This window comes from Mobula birostris, chromosome 12 (assembly GCF_030028105.1).
Source record: "Mobula birostris isolate sMobBir1 chromosome 12, sMobBir1.hap1, whole genome shotgun sequence".
Taxonomy (NCBI): domain Eukaryota; kingdom Metazoa; phylum Chordata; class Chondrichthyes; order Myliobatiformes; family Myliobatidae; genus Mobula; species Mobula birostris.
Window position 1 is genome coordinate 32,925,351 of NC_092381.1, and position 23,616 is coordinate 32,948,966.

The 23,616-nt window shown below is 39.3% G+C and overlaps 1 protein-coding gene across 6 annotated transcripts in view; it reads left to right on the top strand.

Annotated features, from left to right (window-relative positions):
• st3gal3a (ST3 beta-galactoside alpha-2,3-sialyltransferase 3a) overlaps positions 1-23,616 on the top strand; it is a 556,478-nt gene that overhangs the window by 384,625 nt on the left and 148,237 nt on the right. For all 6 annotated transcript variants that reach the window (XM_072273563.1, XM_072273561.1, XM_072273559.1 and 3 more), the window contains 2 exons: positions 336-431; positions 18,045-18,231. In XM_072273563.1, the coding sequence (XP_072129664.1) occupies positions 336-431; positions 18,045-18,231 (283 nt within the window). The remainder of the gene's footprint in view (positions 1-335; positions 432-18,044; positions 18,232-23,616) is intronic.

The following is a 23,616-nucleotide window of genomic DNA, read 5'->3' on the forward strand; positions in this document are numbered from 1 at the left end:
CCACCATATTTATTATCCAGCCTGAATAATGCTGCAGCCTAAGGGTTACTTATCTTGTTAACTATAGGGACTTTGTCTTTCTTCATTGGAATAAGGAAACAGCATTTCAAAGGGTAAAATGCAACCTATCACTCACCCTACCTTTGCCATTACAAGAATTGGATATCTTTCACGTAGAGACCTCCAAGAAATTGGCAGTTCAGTTTTGACAGAAATTTGCATTTGCCTATTTTAGTAGTGATGTAGTGGGGTGAACGTAAGATTTTTATTTCAAGTATAGTTTGATATTGAATTGACATTTTCTCAGAGACTAAAATAATCATTGTCTCTTTCAGTTTAAGCTGCAAGCGCTGCATCATCATGGGCAATGGAGGAATAGTAGCCAACAAATCTCTTGGGTCAAGAATTGATGACTATGATGTTGTCATAAGGTGAGTTTTTGTTAAATCTATATGATGGTGCTTTGTATTTCCCGTATTTTTGTAATGAGATCAGATCCATTCAAAAATGGCCTGAGAAATTGTTGATAGTTTTGATGTTATAATGGTTAGTGAGCCATGGAAATGTGGATGTTAAAAAGTTTTGGGTTAGGGAAGAATAGCTTTATCAGTAGAATATGCATGAAAGACATTGAGTCTTTCAAGGACAGCAAGGTTTTCAAAACAGAAACAACCGAACAGAGCAGCAACAGCAAAGCTGTAAATGTTGGAGACAAATGGTGAAGTTTTTCTATTTAATTCTTCCATTTTCTCCTTTGCTGTAGCTTTCTGGTCTTCACCCTTTTTCATTCAATTTCACCATTAAATGTTTTATATTTTGGAGATCAAACTATCTTCTTTTGGGTGTCTTGATCAATTTTCACTAGTTTTTAATTATTACACTCTTGCAGTGGCTCATGACTTTCAGAATATTCTCGACACACAAATGCTATAATCTTGTAATATAATGCCTGGAAACAAATGAAGCAATAGAACTTGGTCCAGGACTCCAGAAGCAAGGTCTTGGCCCAAAACATCGACTGTTTATTCACTTCCATAGATGTTGCCTGACTTGCTGAGTTCCTCCAGCATTTTGCGCATGCTCCTCAAGATTTCCAGCATCTGCAAAAGTCACTTGTGTTCTCAGATAGTTATTTTTTGCTGCATGTATTAACAGCATAAGAACCTCATGTAAAAAAATAACGAAACCAAGTCCCCTAACAATACATTAGACAGTGGTAGGATAGTGGTGTAACCAGCATTGTGAAGATCAAAGCAGTTGGACAGGAAAGTCTGAAGCAGTGAACTTTAACTTGTAGATTGCTAGCTTATGGAAATTACTGAAAGTTGATGTTCTTAAACAGCTAGAGTCTGGGGAGGAAGGAGTAGACATGATAAATGTAAGAGTAAGTGAGAAAAGAATTGCCAGCCAAAATAAAATAAGTGAATTTACATAGTATATAACTTTATTCCAGATATTGAAAAGTTTGGAATGAGGATACTAATGGAATACCAGATTTCGTGGTGCAATAACAAACAAAAAGAAAATCTGCAGATGCTGGAAATCCAAGCAACACAAACAAAATGCTGGAGGAACTCAGCAGGCCAGGCAGCATCTATGGAAAAAAGTACAGTTGACGTCTTGGGCCGAGACCCTTCATCAGGACCTTTGTTGGCGTGTGATATTTGTCAAGTATAAGAAATAAGTACGATAGAATGGAAGAAAAGTATTTCAGAAAAAATTTGGTTCTGCCGAAGGGTCACAGCCCGAAACATTGACTGTACTCAGCCTGGCCTGCTGAGTTCCTCCAGCATATTGTGTGTGTTTCATAGTGCAATGTTTTTCCTTCTGGGCAAATTTCTACCAATAGATGACTGCAGTTATTTTTAAAACATGAAAAAGAACTTTGGGGAAGGGAAAGCTTGCTCTATCCCACTATAACAACATACTGCAAAGAAAAGAAAGCAAAATGTCAACTTTGTCCCGGCTCATTATTATTTTTAAAAGAAGCCACAGTAAAATGTAATTGGGATTCAATTGACTGCCCTGTGAGTATATTTTCACATTCTGTAATGGCTCAGAATTTGACAGTAATGGCATTTAGCCCATTCTTTGTTTACTTGTGATAATTTTTTATCAGCATCAGTGAATTAGGAATGAGAAATGGTCACAATATAATTTTATTTTTCTTGTGGATAAACAAGTTTACTTTGCTTTTGATCTTTCTCATTTATTCATGTGAAGCGTTAGCTTTTACATCTGTTATTACTTCTTTGCAGTCACCCTTGTTGGTATCAGAGAGTGCCTGGTAGCAAATGCACATACCAAGCTACTCACATGATTTCCATTTGCCTCCATTCTGAAATTCATATTCTCTTAGCTCTTCATTTTAGTAGTAGATCTGACCAAGTAGAAACCTGACTAACTGAATAATGTGATAGGAAAGGAAGGTGAAGCTTAAACTAAGATCATAATACTGGAGGAACAGCAGATCAGGTAATTTCTGTGGAGAGAAGTGGACAGCCAGTGTTTTGGGATGAGACACTTCACCAGCACTGAAAGATGTGCAGGCAAAGGGTAGAACAGGAACTGAAAGGTGATAGTTAGATCCAAGAGGGATGATAAGCAGATGGAAGAGAGGGGAATGGCAACAGCAGCATTGGCTGAGTGGGTATAGGTGATGGAATAAGAGGCTATAAAAGATGGAATGTGATAGGAAAGAAAGGTAGAGTATGGAACCAAATTAGGTGGAGTGCAGAAAGCAAATAGGAACAATCAGAGGATGAGGAAAGAAACAGGGTGTGAAAGGTAGTCATAGGATGGATGGGATGGATCAGGAGGAGAGAGAAAAGGAATAAAGGAGGGAAACTGGAGAATTAAATTTCATGCCATCAGGTGGTAGACAACCTAGGCAGATCTTTAACTAAAAGTCCAGCTATTCTGCAACCAACTCTGCTTGACCTTTAAGTGCTTAATTACAAATAATGAGTAATTTCAAAGTAAGGATATAATGCATGACCATAATATTGGGGCTGAACAACTTTTGCTGTCTCTCATCCATTTGACAATACCAATAAGTCTAATTTTATCTGAAGGTGATACTTGATTATGATTCAGCAATAACATTTATATAATGTGTTTGATGTAGTAAAATGACTGGAGCCCTTCAAAACTGGCCAAATAAAATTCAGACTGAGCCCCCTCAGGAGGTTCCAGAGAAGATGGTCTGATATATTATCATCAGCACTGCGGCCTGCACTCAGTGAATGACATAGCACTAAACTGAGCTGAATTGAACATTCCCAGACTGTTTCAAAGACGCTGTGGTCTGATGTTTTATATTCTGTGTACTTTTGACTCATTTTTTGCTGTTTGCATGATTTGTTCTTTTTGCACGTTGAGTATTTTATGTTTTCTTTGAACGCGTTCCATGATGTTTCTTTGTTTTGTGGCTGTCTGTGGGAAGAAGAATCTCAGCGTTGTGTACTGCATCCACAGTTTGATAATAAATTTACTTTGAATCTTTGAAAATGGGCCATGAGATGTCATTGTGGAGTGGGATTAAAGAGAATCCCGAACAAGGGAGAGGGTAGGCCAGTGAGGCCAAAGAAAGGAAGTTGTGCTGGCACCGTAGATTTGGACAAGCATTTCACATTGGTTTTCACCAAGGGGAAGGATGTGGAGGATAGCGAGATCAGAAGCAGTGTGCTGGCATTCTTGCGCATGAACCCTATCTCATTATTCCTTTGTTTTCACAATATTTATTTATTTATATAATTTATGGATTTTCATGTCTTACATCTAACTCTAATGTTGATCTGAAGTGAGAGAAGTTTGTGGGTCTCTTGAAGAACATCAAGGTGAATAAATCACTTGGACACGATGGAACCTAGCCAGGTTATTGAGGGAGGCAAGAGAGGAAATTGCTGGGGCCCTGACAGAGATATTTGCATCCTCTTTAGCCCCAGCCAAAGTCCCAGAGCACTGGACAATGTTGTTCCTCTGTTTAAGAAGGGCAGTAGAGGCAAACTAGAAAATTACAGACCCTTGAGCTATGAATCAGTAGCAGTGACATAATTCAAAAAGATTCTTAGGTATTGGATCTGTCCACATCTGGAAAAGTATTATTTTATTAGGGATATTCAGCATGACTTTGTGCAGGAGGGGCTGATCTCTTGCAAACTTGAATGAGAATTTTGAAGAAACGGTAGGGAAGAGGATATTGTCCACATGGATTTTAATGCATTTTACAAGATCTCTCATGGTAGACTATTTGAGAAGATTAAGGCAGACCAGCTCCATGGAGACTTAGTAGTTTAGATTCAAAATTGACATGACCAAGGAATAAGGAGGAAAGTGGTGGAAGGGTATTAGTCTGACTGGAGGTCTGTGACCAGTGGCATTCTTAGTGCTGAGACCTCTTTTATTTGTGATTGTATATAAATGATTTGGACAAAAATTTAGGTAGGCTAATTAGTAAGATTGCAAATGATATAAAAATTGACAGAGTTGTGGACAGTGAGAAAGGTTATCAAAGGATTCAGCAGGATATAGACTGGTTGATTGGCAAAGAAATAAATGGTAAATTAAGTTTAATTCAGACAAGTGTGAGGTGCTTTACTTGCTATGAGAGGTATACAATAAATGGCAGGACTTTTAGGAGATTGATATTCAGAGTGATCTTGGCGTGCAAGTCTGTCACTCCCTGAAAGTGGTTAAACAGTAGACAGGAAAGTAATGAAGATGTATTGCATACTTGTCTTTATTACTCAGGGAATTCAGTATAAAATTTGGCAGATCATGTTCCAGCTGTGTAAGACTTTGGTTAGGCCACATTTGGAGTATTGCATGTGGTTCTGGTTTCCTGCATTGCAGGAAGGATCTACATACTTTGAAGAGGGTGCAAAGGAGGTTCACCAGGATGAGAAAGCCAGAAGGAGAGGTTAGACAGAATTGGGTAGTTTTCTCTGGAGCATCAGGGCTACCTGACAGAAGTATACAAAATTATGAGAGATGTGGGTAGGGCAGCTAGTCAGGGACTTTTTTCCCAGGGTATTAATATCAAATACCAGATGACACAGCTTTAAGATAGAGGGGGGAAGTCTAAAGGAGAGTTACAAAACATTTGTTTACACAGAGAACACTAGGTGCCTGGAACACACTGCCAGAGGAAGTGGTGAGAGCAGATATGAAAGCAATGTTACCTGTAGAAGTTTTGAGTGAGAGGTTGTTGATATGACAGCACTAACCAAATTTCAATCTCCTTCCTGTATGCTGATTCATCACCACCTTGGATTCGGCCCACAACAATAGTGCAATTAGCAAACTTGAATATGGGATTGGAGCTGTGCTTAGCTACACAGTCATAGGTGTTAAGCGAATAGAGCAGGGGGCTAAGCACACAGCTTTGTGGTGCACCTATGCTTATGGAGATTGTGGAGGAGATGTTATTGCCAATCTAAACTGACTGGGGTCTGCAAATGATGAAATTCAGAATCCAGTTGCACATGGAGGTTTTGAGGCCAAGGTCTTGGAGCTTATTGATTAATTTTGAGGGGATGATGGTATTGAATGCTGAGCTGTAGTTGATAAGCATCAGGATCAGTATCCTGATGCATGCATCTTTACTGTCCAGATGTTCCAGGATTGAGTGAAGAGCCAATGAGGTGGCATCTGTTGTGAACCTATTGCTCCATTAGACAAATTGGAGAGGATCCAAGTCACGTCTCAGGAAGGAGCTGATATGTTTCATTACTGGCCTCTCAAAACATTTCATTGCTGTTGATGTAAGTGGGCAATGGTCATTAAGGCAGGTCACCACACTCTCTTGGGCACGAGTATAATTAAATACTGATCTAAGAGTCATAAAGTAGGGAAAAGAGGCATCGTGGTTTAGGGAAAGAATTCTAGATCCTACGATGTCGACAGTTGAATGCATGATTGCCAGTGGTAGAATCATTTAAAACTGAGAATGTACTGAGACTTTGTTTGAAAGAGCACAGATAAGATTGCAGATTTGTAGGTGATTGCAGAGGTAATGTCTATGGAGGGATTTGAAAACAAGGATAAGATTTTTAGTACTGAGGCGTGATTCAGCCATAAGCCAGTGTAGATAAAGCAAAGATATGATGGGTGAAAGTAACAGGAAATTTAGGATACATATAGTAAAATTTGGATGACTTTAATGGTAAGTGAAAAATGTGAGGCTGGTCAGAGTGGAATGGAATAGTGAATTCCAGAAGAAATAGAGCCATGGCTTTTGGATTGAATTGAAAATAATGGCTTTCTTCCCAAAATACCGGGGTTGGAAGAGGTGGTGGTGAGGAAGAATTGTATGATGGTAGTGGTTCCTCTGGCAATCCAACAAAGAGCAACAAGGAAAAGAGTTACAGGGACATCACAAGTTGTGGAGCAGAAATGGAAAGGAAGGTGTTACAGCTGATTTTTGCCAATGAACAGAACAAGGCAACTACCCAACGGAACAAAGGAGGGGAGGTTGGATCAAAAAAAACTGCAGGTGCTGAAAATCCAAGGCAAGAACAGAAAAGGTTGAAAGGACTCTGCAGGTCAAGCGACATTAATGAAGAGAGAAATAGAAAATACTTCTCTGGGGCCGGCTGGTGGCACAACGACATTGGCGCCGGACCCGGTCCGGTCCGCTCCCAAGTACACTTACCATCTGTGTCGGGTTGAGTGTCGAGATCACATCTTGGCCTCGTAAAATAAAGGGAAAATACTGCGAAAATGTCTGTGTGAGGAGTGACGTGCCACACAGTCTCTCTCTCTCACTCCGCACCTTGTAAAAAGCCATGAAAAGGACGTCATCACAGATGCACGCACGGACACACAGACGCGCACGCACGCACACGCAGACTCGCATGCACGCAGGCACACACAAATAAAAAGATACTTTTCTGGTTATGGACCCTCATTAGCACTGGAGAACTGAGAAAATCTTAAGATCATAAAGCATAGGAGCAAAGTTAGACCATTCAGCCCATCGAGTCTACTCTGCCATTCCATCATGGCTGATCCTGGATCCCACTCAACCTTGTACACCTGCCTTCATGCCATATCCTTTGATTCCCTGCCCAATCAAGAACCTGTCAACTTCCACCTTAAGTATACCCATGAACTTGGAATGTTGTCCTCAAAATGTTGCTGAGTCTCTCAATGACAGATCCCAGCTAAAGAACAGGGAAGATACCCAAAATACACTGGGATGAAAAGTCTCATCAACAGAGCAGATAAAGTGGGAAAACTGTGACTATGGGACAGAATCTTAACAAGACACAGGTGAAAATGGAAGTTATGTTGGATATTGGTTGCTATACTATTCCCTGAAATAGAGGTGGCAATATAAAAGGAAGGAAAGGGAAGAGACTGATGTGTGGTCCATGCAAAATTTAGAGCAGCTTGGAAATTTGCAGAAAAGGGGTGTAGGAAGCAGTGCTAATTCAAGGACAGTTAAGGGAGATAGTTTGAAGAGGACTGAAACAAGCACTTCCATATATTTATCTATCCAACAATAATAATGGTGTCATCGAAGAATAATAAAGTCATACTGTATATTTTGAAGGCTACTGACTAAGAAAGCTGAAAATGGGTCGACTACCTTAATCACAGTCAGATAGGATGTGATTTGTAACACTATCTCAGAAAGATGTTATTTGAAATCCAAATGGAGTGGTTCACATGTGGTCTTCTGTGTTCAGACCATATATTTAGAATGCATCAGGAGAGGGAATGATAATTTGCATAGCCAGATGAACTTTTGTGAAAAATGGAGTCGACAAACTTTGGGGCTTGAAAGTAAGTCAGTAATTTATTGAGACTCCTGAACTGTCTGAATTTGGAGGCAGTCTGAAGGGAGATGAGTATTATAGAAGTGAATTTGTGGATAGGATAGTGGATAACTTTAGAGAAAAGGAGAGAGAGAGAGAGAAAAAGAATGTGTGTGTGTGTGTATGTGTGTATATATAAAAACAGATGGGTATATAAATAAATAAATAACAGATGGGATATTTATTTATTTATATACACACATTCTTTTTCTCTCTCGCCTTTTTCTCCCTCTGTCCCTCTCACTATACCCCTTGCCCACCCTCAGGGCTTCTCCCTTCCCCCTTTCTTTCTTCCTAGGCCTCCTGTCCCATGGTCCTCTCATATCCCTTTTGCCAATCAACTGTCCAGCTCTTGCCTCCATTCCTCCCCCTCCTGTCTTCTCCTATCATTTCGGATCTCCCCCTCTCCCTCCCACTTTCAAGTCTCTTACTAGCTTTTCTTTCAGTTAGTCCTGACGAAGGGTCTCGGCCCGAAACGTCGACTGTACCTCTTCCTAGAGATGCTGCCTGGCCTGCTGCGTTCACCAGCAACTTTTAAATTGGTCAGTCAGCTTATTTTTTTCAGGTTTGCATTTTCTCAACAGAAGGGAGTAGGGAGAAGACTGGACTGAGCACAGTATAAGAAAGGGAATTATGATATTACTGACAATTAAGGTATCTTAGGTACAAATGAGCAAGTGTTGAGTTATGGTAGTGATAGAAATTACTCCCATTGTTTGATACTTTGAGAGGATGAATGGTATTGTACAATGTTTGAAAGGTTTTATGCTTATATCAGACACTGGAGTCTAAATAATGATAAAGCAACTTTGACTATTTGAAATAATGATTACTGTAAATGCTCACATTTGATTAATGGATCAAAATACAAATATGAGTGTTTCTATTTTAATACTCTACATTCATGTATTTACAATGAGGTCCCCTGATTGCTCTATTTTACACGTCTGACACGCTGTTGCATGAAAGATATTTGAGTCTCTCTTAATTGCTGTCTTCATTGTTCACATATGTGAGTAATACATTCGTGCTTAGTTTACAATGAAAAGAATCCGAAAGCTGGAGAATTCTATGGTCTGCGTGATTTGAATCAAAATATCTACCATGGATTTGATCCTTAGAATTACTGAGAGATAGTTTCACCTGCACACATGGCCTTGTTTACAGTTTCATACAAAACTTAAAAATGTCTGTGTTCATATTTTCATATTTAGTTTTTATTTGCCCTCAGCTTTCCACTCTGTAATCCAGATGGCTAAATGTCCTTCTCTTTAACATTAAAAATATGCTGCAAGTTACATTTGTATTTTATCATAATTAAATATATGGAGGATATATTGTGCTTACAAGCACAAACTTGTGTTATTGCTATTGATATAATTAGTACCCTGATGGGGGTTTCATTAACTTTCTGTTCCTTTCCGCACCTTGTGGCATATCTAGTGGCAACCTTTCCATTTTCTTTAGCATTTTCTATCAGTTTTTTACAAGGATGTGTTGCTGGCTCAACACTCAACCCAGCACTGATGGAAAAGAACGGCCAAGTTTGAACTCAAGACCAATTGCCTTGAAGTCCGATACAGATATCACTACACCACCAGCCGGCTGCTCATTAACTTGAAATAGTCGTATTTATGTCATGTTTTCAATCTTTGGAGATATTGAATGTCCAGGAATTGCATCTGACAAGAACCTTTGGACCATCTGGCTGGGGTTGGGGAAAAGTTTCGTAATTTAACTGGTTCAATCTCCTACCCAATAGTTGGTTGAATGCAACTTTGAAACCTTACTGTAAATTAGATAGACAGATGCTTTATTGGTCGAAAAGGAAATTACATTGTCACAGTGGCATTGCAAGTGCACAGATATATGTTGAAAGGCATGGACAGAGTGGATGTGGCAAAGTTGTTTCCCATGTTGGGGGAGTCTAGTACAAGAGGGCATGACTTAAGGATTAGAGGGCGCCCATTCAGAACAGAGTTGTGAAGAAATATTTTTAGCTAGAGGGTGGTGAATCTATGGAAGTTCTTGCCACGGGCGGCAGTGGAGGCCAAGTCATTGGGTGTATTTAAAGCAGAGATTAATAGGTACCTGAGTAGCCAGGGCATCAAAGGTTATGGTGAGAAGGCGGAGAAGTGGGACTAAATGGGAGAATGGATCAGCTCATGATAAAATGGCGGAGCAGACTCGATGGGCCGAATGGCCGATTTCTGCTCCTTTGTCTTATGGTCTTATATACAAATATTGGAAAAGAAATAAGAAAGAATAAAAAAAATAAAAACTAATATGTACAACATTTACAGGTCAAAGATTACAAGATTTCCAAGTTCACATTGGTAAGATGGTACTGCAAGAATTATCGTAATATTATACAGTAATAGGTGTACATTCACATCATCCAGATAAGAAGTTATGGTAGTATTGCATGTCTGCAATAACAGGGTGTGGTAAACAGAGCCAGGAATAAAGGGGTTGACATATGAGGAGTGTTTGACAGCTTTGGGCCTGTACTCACTGGAATTTAGAAGAATTTGGGGGGGGGGATCTCACTGAATCCTACTGAGTGTTGAATGGACTAGATTGGGTGGATGTAAAGAGCATGTTTCCAGAACTAGAGGGCACAGCCTCAAAATTGAGGGGCCACCCTTTAGAACAGAGGAAGGGGGATTTTTTTTTTTAGCCAGTGAGTAGTAAATCTGTAGAATACTCTGCCACAGACTGCAGTGGAGGCCAAGTCCGTGGGCATATTTAAGGTGCAAGTTGATCGTTGATCGTTTCCTGATCGGTCAGGGCATCAAAGGATAGGGTGAGAAGGCAGGTGTATGGGGTTGTGTGGGATCCGGGATCAGCCATGATGGAAGGGCAGAGCAGACTTGATGGGCTGAATGGCCAATTCCACAGCTATGTCTTATGGTCTTATGGTCTTAAACAGAGGTCTAGTAAACAGTGGTTAATAACAGTCTAACTGAAGGGGTCTTCATTTCCCTGGCTATAAGTTGACTCATTATAGAGCTTATTGGCCGAGAGTAAGAATGACTTCTTATAGCACTCTTTGGAGCAGTAAAGTTGTCTTAGTCTATTACTAAAAACGCTCCTTTGTTCAGCCAAGGTGGCATGCAGAGGGTAAGAAACATTATCCAGAATTGCTTGGAGTTTCTGGAGGGTTCTTTGTCTACAGCCTCCAGTGTGTCCAGTTTGACTCCTATTACGGAGCCAGGCTTTCTAATCAGTTTATTGAGCCTGTTGGAATCACCCATGTTGATGCCACTGCCCCAACTCACCACCACATACAAGATTGTACTGGCAACAACAGACTGGTAGGAAATGTGAAGGATAGACCTGCGTACTCCAAAGGACTTCAGTCTCCTCGATTACCAATAACTCGAATTTCAGTAACTAGAACTTTGTATTTGTGATTGGCATGTAGGTTTCTGCTCTCAAAGGATGTTAGTAGTGATTAGAGGTTAATACAGAATTAATGGTTGACAGTATCTCGAAAGATGCTGTCTGACTAGCTCACTTTTTGCAGCATGTTCTATTTTTATTTTAGAATTCTTGCATCTGCTATATTTTATTTTTGTATTAACAGTTGAAGCTGTGGGGAAAGCTAGTTCTTGATTTTTTTTACTGTTGCAACAAATAAATTGTATTTCTATATATTGATAGAGTGAAGCACAGCTGTATATTATCACATTACCAGTGCTTGTAACTTGGTGTCTACATTTTTTTATTTGAATATTTGGGCACTGGTTTTCAATTTAAGCTTTCATTTGCAATAAGCAAAATATTTTCTGTAAACTGCTTTCTTTCATGTTTTACGTTTGCAAAATATCTTGCTTACTGAGTAAATGAAACTCAAACAAGAGAAAATCTGCAGGTGCTGGAAATCTAAACAACACACACATAATGCTGGAGGAACTCAACAAGCCAGGCAGCCATTTATGGAAAAGAGTACAGTTGACATTTCAGGCCAAGACCCTACAACAGGACTGGGGAAAAAAAGATGAGTAGAGTCAAAAGGTGGGGGGAGGGGAGGGAGAAATACAAGGTGATAAGTGAAACCGGGAGGGGGAATGGTGAAGTAAAGAGTTTGGGAAGTTGATTGGAGAAAGAGATACAGGGCTGGAGAAGGAGGAATATAATAGGAGAGGATGGAAGGCCATGGAAGAAAGCTGTGCTCTCCTATTAGGTTCCCTGCTGGTACAGTATTTAGAAAGTAAAATTGAAGACTTCAGTGCAAGATTCCTGTAGCAGATGGGACATCAGAGACTGCTGAGTACTTTGCTTCACAGAAACTTGCCTCTCCCCCACTGTTTTGGACACCGCTGCAGCCTGAGGGCTCCACCATTCTCCCCAAAGACAGGACAACTGAGTCTTTTAATGGTGGGGGGGGGGTGGAGTATGCTTTATGAAAAATTCATCGTGGTGCACAGACATGATGGTTCTGTCTCAATCCTGTTCACCTGACTTGGAACATCTAGCGATTAAGTATTGCCCTTTTTACCTGCCGAGGGAGTTTTTGCCATCGTCAAAGTAGTGGTGTATATTCCAGAGTCAAGCAGGCACTGGAGGAGCTGAGCACCCTGCTTAGCAATCAGAAAGCATCGTACCCAGATGCCTTTCCTATCATGGTGGGAGATTTCAACCAGGCCAGCTTGAAGACTCTGAACAGCTACCACCAACATCACAAATAAGGGAAAATCTGCAGATGCTGGAAATCTGAGCAACACACACAAAATGCTGGAGGAACTTAGCAGGCCAGGCAGCATCTATGGAGAAAAGTACAGTCGAAGTTTTGAGCCAAGACCCTACGGCATGACCCATCAAAATATGACCCGTGGAACCAGAGGAGCCAAAACACTTGACCACTGTTATACCAACATGAAAAACATTTACCACGCCCAATCTGGTATGTCCAGTCACCGAGCTGTAGTTCTAGCTGTGCATATAAGCAGAGACTAAAGACCAAAGCACCAGTGATGAGGACCAAGAAGGTAAGGTCAAGGGAGGTGGAGAGCACTCATTTGGTAGACTAGCCAATATTCAGGGATTCATCTAGTCTGAATCAATGCAGCACAGATGTCAATGACTTGATTGAGGTCTGTGTGGGTAAGCTTGCCTTCCAGAACATACCATATAAACCCAAACCAATAGCCATGGATGAAGTAGAAAATTCGTAGTCTGCTGAGAGCTAGATCTGTGGCATTCAAGACCAATGATCCAGAACTATACAAAAAGTCCCAGTACAACCTGTGTAAGGCTATTGTAAGAGAGAACAAACAATTCCTGTTGAAGTTAGAGACAGAATCAAATGCACATCAATTTTGGCAGGGTTTGCATCCCATTTCTTTATACAAGTAATGGCCTTGTGATCTTCCCTCCCAGAGGAGCTCAACTCCTTTTATGCACGCTTTGAAAGGGAGACTGAAACTGCAGCTGTGCTAATCTCTGCAGCATCTGGTAACGCTGTGTTCTCTGCCTTGAAGGCCAATGTCAGAACATCTTTCAAGAAGGTGAGCTCTCGCAAGGCGTCAGGCCCTGATGGTGTACCTGGTGGAGCTCTGAAAACCGGTGATAACCAACTGGCGGAAGTGTTCAAGGCCATCTTCAGTCTCTCACTGCTGCTGTCAGAGGTTCCCACCTGCTTCAAAAGGGCGACAATCATATCAGTGCCCAGGAAGAGCAGGGTGAGCAGCCTCAACGTCTGTCACCCAGTGGCACTCACATCTACTGCGATGAAGTGCCTTGAGAGGTTGGTCATGGCTAGAATCAACTCCTGCCTAAGCAAGAACCTTGACCTGCTGCAATTCGCCTGTCGACACAATAGGTGTACAGTGAATGCAATCTCATTGGCTACCTACTCTGCCTTGGATCACCTGGACAATACATTAGGCTGCTGTTTATTGACTACAGCTCAGCATTCATCACAATCATACTCTCAGTTCTAAACAACAAGCTTTAAACCTGGGCTTCTATCCCTCCTTCTGCAACTGGATCCTTGACTTCCTCTCTGGGAGACTATAGTCAGAGCACTTCTGAAATAACATCTCCTCTTTGCTGTCAGTCAGCACTGGCACACCTCAAGGATGTGTGCTTAATCCACTGCTCTATTCTTTCTACACCCACAAATGTGTGGCTCAAATACCATTTATAAATTTACGATGACACATCTATTGCTGGCAGAATTTCAGATGGTGACGAGGAGGTGTACAGGAGCAATATAGATCAGCTGGATTGAGTGGTGTTGCAACATAAGGAATTGTTTGTGGACTTCAGGAAGAGGAAGTCAAGGGAACCAGTCCTCACCAAGGGATCAGCAGTGGAAAGGGTGAGCAGTTTCTAGTTCCTGGGTGTCAACATCTCTGAAGGTCTGTCCTGGGTCCAACATATTGATGCAATTACAAAGAAGGCATGTCAGTGGCTATATTTCATTAGAAGTTTGAGAAGACTTGGTATGTCACTAAGGTTATGGGAACAATTCAGTGATGGAGTGAGTTAAATTATCCCCTCTGGTTCAAGAGCCTGATGATTGTGTGGTAATGACTGTTCCTGAACCTGGTGGTGTGGATCCTAAGGCTCCTGTACCTTCTTGCAGATGGCGGCAATGAGAAGAGAGCATGAATGGGCACTGTTCTGAATGAAACCATGTACACTACCTCACTTCTGTTGCTTTCTAAAAACTTCTTTTCACTTATTTAATTTATTTTTATATATATTTCTTATTGTAATTTGTGTTTTTTTTCTGTTATTATGTATTGCAGTCTACTGCTGCCAGAAAACAACTGTATTGACATATGCCAGTGATATTAAATCTGCCAAAAGAAGTTATCTAGGCTGAAGCTGGTACTTTCAGATTTTGGTATCTTCTGTAGCTGGCATCTGACGTTGAAAAATAAACACTCAATCACCATTTTCTTTCCCAACTGCCTCCATTTCTAATGCACATTCCAAAAATTACCCTGGCTAATAATATAAATGAATAATTGAAGCCATTTAAAAATAAACTTATGATTGGAGTGATTGAAGAAATAAAGATTACACTGTTCCAAGAGATGCTACAAATTACTGATTAGGGAAGTATTTTCAAAAGACCTGTCCAATGATTTTATTGCTGCTTTACATTCTAGAACATTTATTTCTAGTACTATAAGTAAGTATATAGAGTGTTGTTTGGCCTTGCATGGCACAGCTTCAATAAATTTTCTGTGTTATCTATCAAATGCTGACACATGGTTTGGCAATGAGTTGTCCTAAAAGTCAAAGGATTATTAAGTATTGATAGAAGATGGTTTTTTTTATTCAAACCTATCACTTAACTTGTACATTGTTTAAAATATGATTGGTCTGTAGTGAAGATCAGACTGAAATTCTGTGATCACTGTTTATCTTTGTGGCCTATTTATTCAGGATTCGCAAATGTTGAACAGGTGTGTTTATATAAATATACACCCACTTTTCATTTTTCCCCAAGTTCATGGTCTATGCACATTTTTTCAACTGAGAAATCAGGGATATGGTTCTTCAGTTCCTAGCTTTAATATTTTAGGTTTTGTCTGTGCTGCTTGAATGCCAATTTCATGCACTATTTCTCATGTTAACTACCACATTCTTCGCAACATTAACTCAGTATTACGTAGAATCCAGATTTTTTTTCTTTCTGGATTAATAATTAAGGCATGAGTATTCTTCTTCTGTTGGGCAGTTTGATATTTTCCAAACTTCTTACTTCAAATTTTTTCTCTATTTTATTATATACAAAAAATGTTCAATTCTACTTTATCAGTGCTGTTCATCATTTTATAAAATTATTTTTATATATTTTGGAGCCACTTCTGTTGGAATGAGAGCTAGAGAAGGCATATCCTCTAAGTTTCAAGCCATTTAATAGTGAAATAGCTTTGAAGTATGGGCACTGTTGTAATATCATCAAAGTTGTAACCAAATATATTTATATAAAGCTCTCAGAAGCAATATTTTTTGTGTCAGAGGTTGAGAAATAAGCATTGCAAAGGGACACTACCACTGAGGATAGCTAATACACTGTGAAATAATGCTGTGACTTATTTTAATCTCTGTCTGAAGGAACAGAAAACTTGTCAAAAGAAACTCCCTCATCGTGCAATGGAGTTTTCACCTGCATTTTGTGTACAAGTCTCCGGAGTGAGATTTAAGCCAAACTTTCTGAACAAGTGAAACTTAGATTTTAAAAAAACATTTTTATGTCAGCCCTACAGTGCCTTGTACTGTAATCGGTTTTGTTGAGCTTAATTTCATTCCCATTGCTAATGCATTCCATTTTGCCTTATGTCGTTTACACTTAAAATGGACCCCTGTTAATAATTTATACAATTTTGTTACAATAACCCCAAAATTATTTCCTGAATAATTTGTTGAATATGGTTCATTAATCATGTACTAGTGATTGTGGGGTTTTCTCTGTTTTCATTCAACTATTCTTTGTTTGCCTAGAATGGAAACCATTTAAATATAGTTATTTTATTACTCTACCTTTGACATTTTTATTGTTCTGGAAAGTTTTGATATTCTCATCTAAAGAGAAAGTCGTATTGTCATGTAACACAGAAACAGTAGTCCAGGCTAACCATCAGAAACCTATCGATTCTAATCACATTTTTTAAACACTTAACTTTCTGTAGTTTGGTGATTCAGTTGCTTATCTAAATACTTCTTAAACGATGCAGAAAGAAAAGGTTGGTGAGGGATTTTTAACGTTTTATTTTAAAGCAGAGAGGTTGAGAAGTGGTTGTGCATGCAAATGTCCAAGAGTATTGTTGATGGAGATGAAAATTCCGGCACCATTAATGTCAAGATGATGGGAACTGTAGAAGAGACATCAGTGTAGAACAAAAAGACCGGTGAGAGTAAAGCTGGGTCTGAGTGCAGAGAAAAGAATAAAGAAAAGCAATGGGAGGATGTGAAGATGGAACCAAAGATTTTATTTTGTATTTCTCAATTTCTTTATTTGAGGTGTGACAAACTTAATGTACATGTGCCCAAGATGGTACATGCAAAAATTTATTGATGCATAGCATGCAGTGCTGACCCATAATAAAATATATACTGTATATTGATCATTTTTACTGCCAAATAAAGCAGCAAATGATTTTTTTTACAACTAAAGACCAGTAAGATATTTTCACAGAAAATGTCAGAAGCTAGCTTAGCACCTGCTTGACAATTGCAAGAACATGTGAAGTTGTATGATATGTTCTGAAATCTTTGCAGACCTGGTATACATAGCAATATTCGGATAGAAAATGGTTAAAATAACAATACTATTTGTAAATGATGTTGTTTTTCAATTCGCAAACACGAGGAATTCTGCAGATGCTGGAAATTCAAGCAACACACATCAAAGTTGCTGGTGAACGCAGCAGGTCAGGCAGCATCTCTAGGAAGAGGTACAGTCGACGCTTCAGGCCGAGACCCTTCGTCAGTCACACACATCAAAATTGCTGGTGAACGCAGCAGGTCAGGCAGCATCTCTAGGAAGAGGTACAGTTGACGTTTCAGGCCGAGACCCTTCGTCAGGACTAACTGAAGGAAGAGTTAGTAAGAGATTTGAAAGTGGGAGGGGGAGGGGGATCTCTTACTATCTCTTCCTTCAGTTAGTCCTGACGAAGGGTCTCGGCCTGAAACGTCGACTGTACCTCTCCCTAGAGATGCTGCCTGACCTGTTGCGTTCACCAGCAACTTTGATGTGTGTTGCTTATTTTTCAATTGTCTTTTTGAAAGATTACAATGAAACATTTTTGATCAGGTTTTCTAAAATCTTCACTTATTTCAATGTTATACTTTTTTTGAAATAGGTAAAACAGTGAATACACATAAATAAGCAACAGGAGTCAACCTTTTTCCTCAATAAATTATTGTTACTAATTCATTAATCAATGATAATTTCTGCTCAAAATTACCATGGCATGCGAGAGAATTTTTAAAAGATTGTTGCCAATTTGGCAAAGTTCGCCAACCGTGCTTCAATTCATCTTGAGAAGCAGTTTGAAGTAGTATTTTAAAGTAGAAATTGTAAAATTGAAACATTGTGATAACCATTGCCTGTCCAGCGCAATGAATAAGAAGGTAGTTGTGGAAAGTAGTATTATTCTTGCCTTGGTAAGCTTTTGGGTGCACAGTCTGAAAAAGCAGTTAAAGGAACCTTCTTTTCTAATATTGTATGCTTGTTGCTAATTTATTTTGCAGACTTAATGAAGCCCCAGTAAAAGGATTTGAAAAAGACGTTGGCTCAAAGACAACGCTCCGAATAACATATCCGGAAGGTGCTATTCAGAAACCAGCACGGTATGAGAAGGACTCATTATTCGTGTTTGCTGGATTCAAACCTCAAGATTTTAAATGGTTGAAATACATTGTTTATAAAGAAAAAGTGGTAAGTAATCTTTTCCCAGATAGTTGTGACATTTTGACTGGAACAATAAAAATGTGGCAAATTAGATCTACAGTATGTATTCAGTGCAACTAGCCTATTACATGTTTTATTATAGTTAATCTTGAAGTTCAATTCTTCCTTGGGGGCAAAGTGTTAAATATGATTAATTCAATAACATGACCATTAGGAAATCATTCTTTTATTACTCCCTGGTGATGTAATGTGAATAAGATGGATTATTGAATGGCCACAACAGGATCAAATTTGCAGTGAGTTTCTCAGCGAGCAGTAGTCTTCATTAAATGAAGCAGAGTGCAATCTTCATCAGAACTATTGATCTATGTTTATCATGCACTGTATGCAATAATAATCAATGAAGATAACTGGCTGCTTAATTAATTTGATTAACCCATTGCTAACAGTCTTCTGGCACTGAATTAGGACCAAGTCAAATTAACCTCTAAATGATTTAATAAAATATTAAGTGTGCCATTCAAGGATTAGCTTTCTTTTTTATAGAATTCCAAATAGGAGGAGAAAAGAAATCCATTAATACTAATGAGCTGTGAAAAGGATCATTGTTATATTAATGTATGCATCTGATGTGTTATTAATCCCAAGAAATATGCTGAAATAATCTGTTAATTCTTATCATTCTCCTACATTAATGAAACAAGTGTTGGCTTCCTCACATTAGCAGTTGTATGTCAAAATCCACATTGAGAAATTTCAATAATTAATAGGAATCAAGTTTATTGCAATTTATTCATTTTTGCAAGGGATTTCATTATTGAGGAGTTCATGCATTGGCAACACAGTAGAATTGTGGTTAGCATGACACTATTACATCTTGGGGGAGGGGGGTCATCGAAGTTTGCAGTTCAATCTTGATGTCCCTCTGTGAAGAGTTTATACGTCCTCCCATGGAATGCGTGGGTTTCTTTGGGTGCTCCAGTTTCCTCCTATAGTCCAAAAATTAGGAGGTTAATTGGTCATTACAAATTGTATCATGATTAGGCTAGAGTTATAATATGTGGATTTCTGGTGGCATGACTTGATGGGCCAGGGGTGGGGGCTTATTCCACACTGTGTCCCTAATGATATAGAGATCATTGTGCCATGTTGTATGATGTTACTTTCATTATAGAAAGTGAGGTGGACCTTACCGCATGTTTTTCCTTTGCTGTTGCAAGTGAGGAAACCAATCTAATGTCAATCCTCATGCAACACTCACCAACCCAGTAATCAATCTGGTGCAACTTTCCTGCACTCTATTACAAGTATATCCTTCCTTAGATAGGGAACCACATTTGTGCACAGTATTTCACAAGCAATCTCTCTCGGGCTCCATATAATCATATATACATTCCTAATATAGAGCTCAAATTCTCTTGCAGCAAAGGTTAATATATTGTTTGGTCTCTGATATGCAATGTGTGCTTGTTAACTTTCAGTGATTTGTTTCAAGTGCTTATAAAAAGTACTCACATTCCCCCCCCCCGGAAGTTTTCATGTTTTGTTGTTTTACAATATTGAATCACAGGGGATTTAATCTGCCTTTTTTTGACACTGTTTATCAGAAAAGTGATGATCATTTCATTTCAAAGTGAAAACACATTTCTACAAATTGATCTAAATTTATTATAATTATTAAACAAAATAATTGATTGCATTCACCCTCCCTGCAAGTCAGTGTTTAGTTGATGCAACCTTAACAGCAATTGCAGCCTTGAGTCTGTGTGGATAGGTGTTCTATTAACTTCGCACATCTGGACATCGCAAATTCTCCCCTGTTCTTCTTTACAAATCTGCTCGAGCTGTGTCAGATTACATGGGGATTGTGAGTGATCAGCCCTTTCCAATTCAGCCACAAGTTCTCAATTCTTTGAGGTCTGGACTTTAACTTGGCCACTCTAAGTCCAGGACATTAACTTTGTTGTTTTTAAGCCATTCCTGTATAGCTTTGGTCATTGTCTTGCTGGGAAAAAGTAGTCTCCCAAGTCGCAGTTCTCTTTTGCTACATTCATTTTGCCCCCTACCCTCATAAGCCTTCCAGGGCCTGCTGCAGTGAAGCCAACACCATGCTTCACGGTAGGGATGGTGTTTTAACATACATACATAGAACATAGAAATCTACAGAACATTACAGGTCTTTCGGTCCATAATGTTATGCCGACCATGTAACCTACTTTGGAAACTGACTGGAATTTCCCTACTGCATAATTCTCTGTTTTCCTAAGCTCCCTGTACCTACCTAAGAGTCTCTTAAAAGACCTGATTGTATCCGCCTCTACCACTGTTGCTAGTAGTGCATTCTACGCACCCACCACTGTGTGTTTTTGATGATGTGCTGTGTTTGGCTTACCCCAAACATAGCATTTGGTCTAATGGCCAAAAAGCTCAATTTTGGTTTGATCAGACAGTAGAACCTTTTTCCAGCTGATTTCAGAGTCTCCCACATGCCTTTTGGCAGACGCTAGCCAAGATTTCATGTGAGTTTTTTTTCAACAGTGGCTTTCTCTTTGCCACTCTTCCGTAAAGCTGCAACTGGTGAAGCACATGGGCAACAGTTGTTGTATGCACAGTCTCTTCCATCTCAGCCACTGAACTTGTAACTTCTCCAGAGTTGTCATAGGTCTCTTGGTGGGCTCTCTCATTAGTGCCCTTCTTGCATAGTCACTCATTTCTTGAGGATGGCCTGCTCTAAGCATACTTACAGCTGTGCCATATTCTTTCTATTTCATGATGATTGACTTAACTGTACTCCAAGGGATATTCAGTGACTTGGAAATGTGCTTGTGTCCATCTCCTGACTTGTGCTTTTCAATAACCTGTTCGCAGAGTTGCTTGGAGTGTTCTTTTGTCTTCATGGTGTAATTTTTGCCAGGATACTGACTCACCAGCAGTTGGATCTTCCAGATACAGGTGTATTTTACTACATTCAATTGAAACACCTTAACAACACACAGATGATCTTCTTTTAACGAATTATGTGACCTCCAAAACAAATTGACTGTGCCATTGGTGATTTGGTATGTCGTATTAAAGGAGGGGAATACTTATGCAATCAATCATTTTGTGTTTTATATTTGTAATTAATTGAGATGACTTTGTAGATATCTGTTCTCACTTTAACATAAAAGAGTCTTCTTTTGATCAGTGTCAAAAAAAAAGCCAAACTAAATCTACAGTGATTCAATGTTTTAAAACAATAATACACGAAAACCTCCAAGGGGGAGGGGGAATGCTTTTAATAGGCACTGTACCTAGAGACTGAGTTCCCTCTTAATGTCAGTACCTTTCATTCTCTCTTTATTTCAACAAAAATGGTGTTCTCACATTTTCCACATTAAATTCCACATCTTTTCCCTGTTCACTTAACAATCCTGCAAAACCTCTTTACATCATCCTCACATCTCTTACTGCCCCAGAACATCAAATGATGTGCCTTTGTCTTTTTAAACCAGTGAGTGCTACTAATTGAACTGTATATGAGTAATTACCATACAATGACACTTCAAAAAATTTGCCATTGTAATGTCCTCAACCTTGATAGTTATTGTTCAGTTTTGGGTGAATACTGTCATCGAGAACTGGGGCTATCTGCATGCAATAACACACAGGCATCATTTAGACTTGGCAGACTTCACAGCATCCCAGTGATGTTTATAGCATGATCAATGTCTGAGAGCAGTTGTAGTGGAGATGCCTTAAAGGAGCTACTCAGCTGATTCTACAGTACCTATAAGTATCTATAAGGACTGGGTGGCAAACTCTCCACGTCCTTACATCATTCAATAAAATGGTGGCATGTTGGTTGCAGTGGCCTCTCCAGGGTCCAACAAATGGTGCAAATGGATGTCTTAAATGTTTTTCTTGTGATGACAAGACCTTGTTGGACATTGGTAATATAAAATACTGCAAGTCCGTTTTACTGATGAGACCAATAGTGGGAAAGCTGCGTGGCCATAGTTATTGCGTGAACCAGGCCCTCATGCTGCAATGTGGGAGAGAAAAAGACACAGTGGATACATTGGAATCCTTTCAGGGGTGGGGGCCAGCCCCTGCTGACCAGTTCTCCCGTCGGGGTAGCTCTCCAGTGGCTCGCTGTCTGGAAGACAAGCTGGACTGCCTTTGTCTGTGGCTGACCCAATGCAAGACAAGCCGACTTGCCTTCATCTGTGACTTAGCCAGTGTGAAATGAGGATCTTCTGCGTACTTACTCTTGAAGAAACGTGGCTCCAGGACAACATCCCATGCACCATCACTCTTCAGAGCATGCCACTTAGGGAGTTATGCTAATACTATTTTTGTGATTTTATGTGCTATTGTAATGTTGCGTGTGACTGTAGGTACTGTGCTTTTCACCATGGCCCGAGAGGGATCCTGTTCAGTTTAGCTTTATACATATGTATGGTTGAATGATAATTAAACTTTTACTTGAACAACACTCAAGAGGTTTGACAACTCTCAAGATAACTGTCAGTTATTTGATTACCATATCATCCTTCCGGTCTTAACAGTCACCCACTATATTTTTGCTGCACTGCGACAGAACAGATAGTGAAAGAAATGTGGAGATGTTTTATGTAATGACAGCTAGTGAAATTCTATTACAAGCCATTCACTGTTCCATTGGTGTTCATATTCAGTATAGATAAAAACTACAATATATTCTGCGATTAAGCTCCAACAACTGTGAAACTGTATAAAGTACTAAACAGCCTTCTTACATTCAATGTAAAATTCCAAAATAAGAACCAGACCATGTGGGGTTAATTTTCCCTTTTCTGTCATTAGCACAGTAGTAAAGTTCCAGTGAAAGGTTAAATCTATATCTTACTGAAAGTGACGGGCTGGTAATGTATATTTCTATTGTGCTTTGTAGATTAGTGTCAAGCATAACTGTTGAGAGTCTAAGAATATTTAATGTTTTTTGAAACACTGTACTTGACAGTGCACAAGTCAGAAAAACATAAGGGAGTTGATGATATTCTTTAACAAATTCCCAAATTTCCCATTTTTTTTCCTTGTGAAATGTCAGTTCTGTCTGCTACTGAAGATCACTGGAGCTGGCAACAAATAATTTGTGGCTTCTGCAGGGTATATTTTGTTTGTACAGTTTGAGAGCATTAGATCATCCATTACCAATGATATTTTAATGTTGCTGAATGCTTTATTTTCTCCATTGTGTTTAATACTGACAGATTGGCCCAATTTTAAAGCCTTGAGCTCGAATAAAGGCCATAAAATTTTTTTCTCTAAAAATCTGGACTCTATTCACTTATTTGGATCACCATTGCTAACATATAAAAGTCAGTTTTGACCTGTTTCCTATCCATTAATCAAACACGAGAAATTCAAGGCAACATAACAAAATGCTGG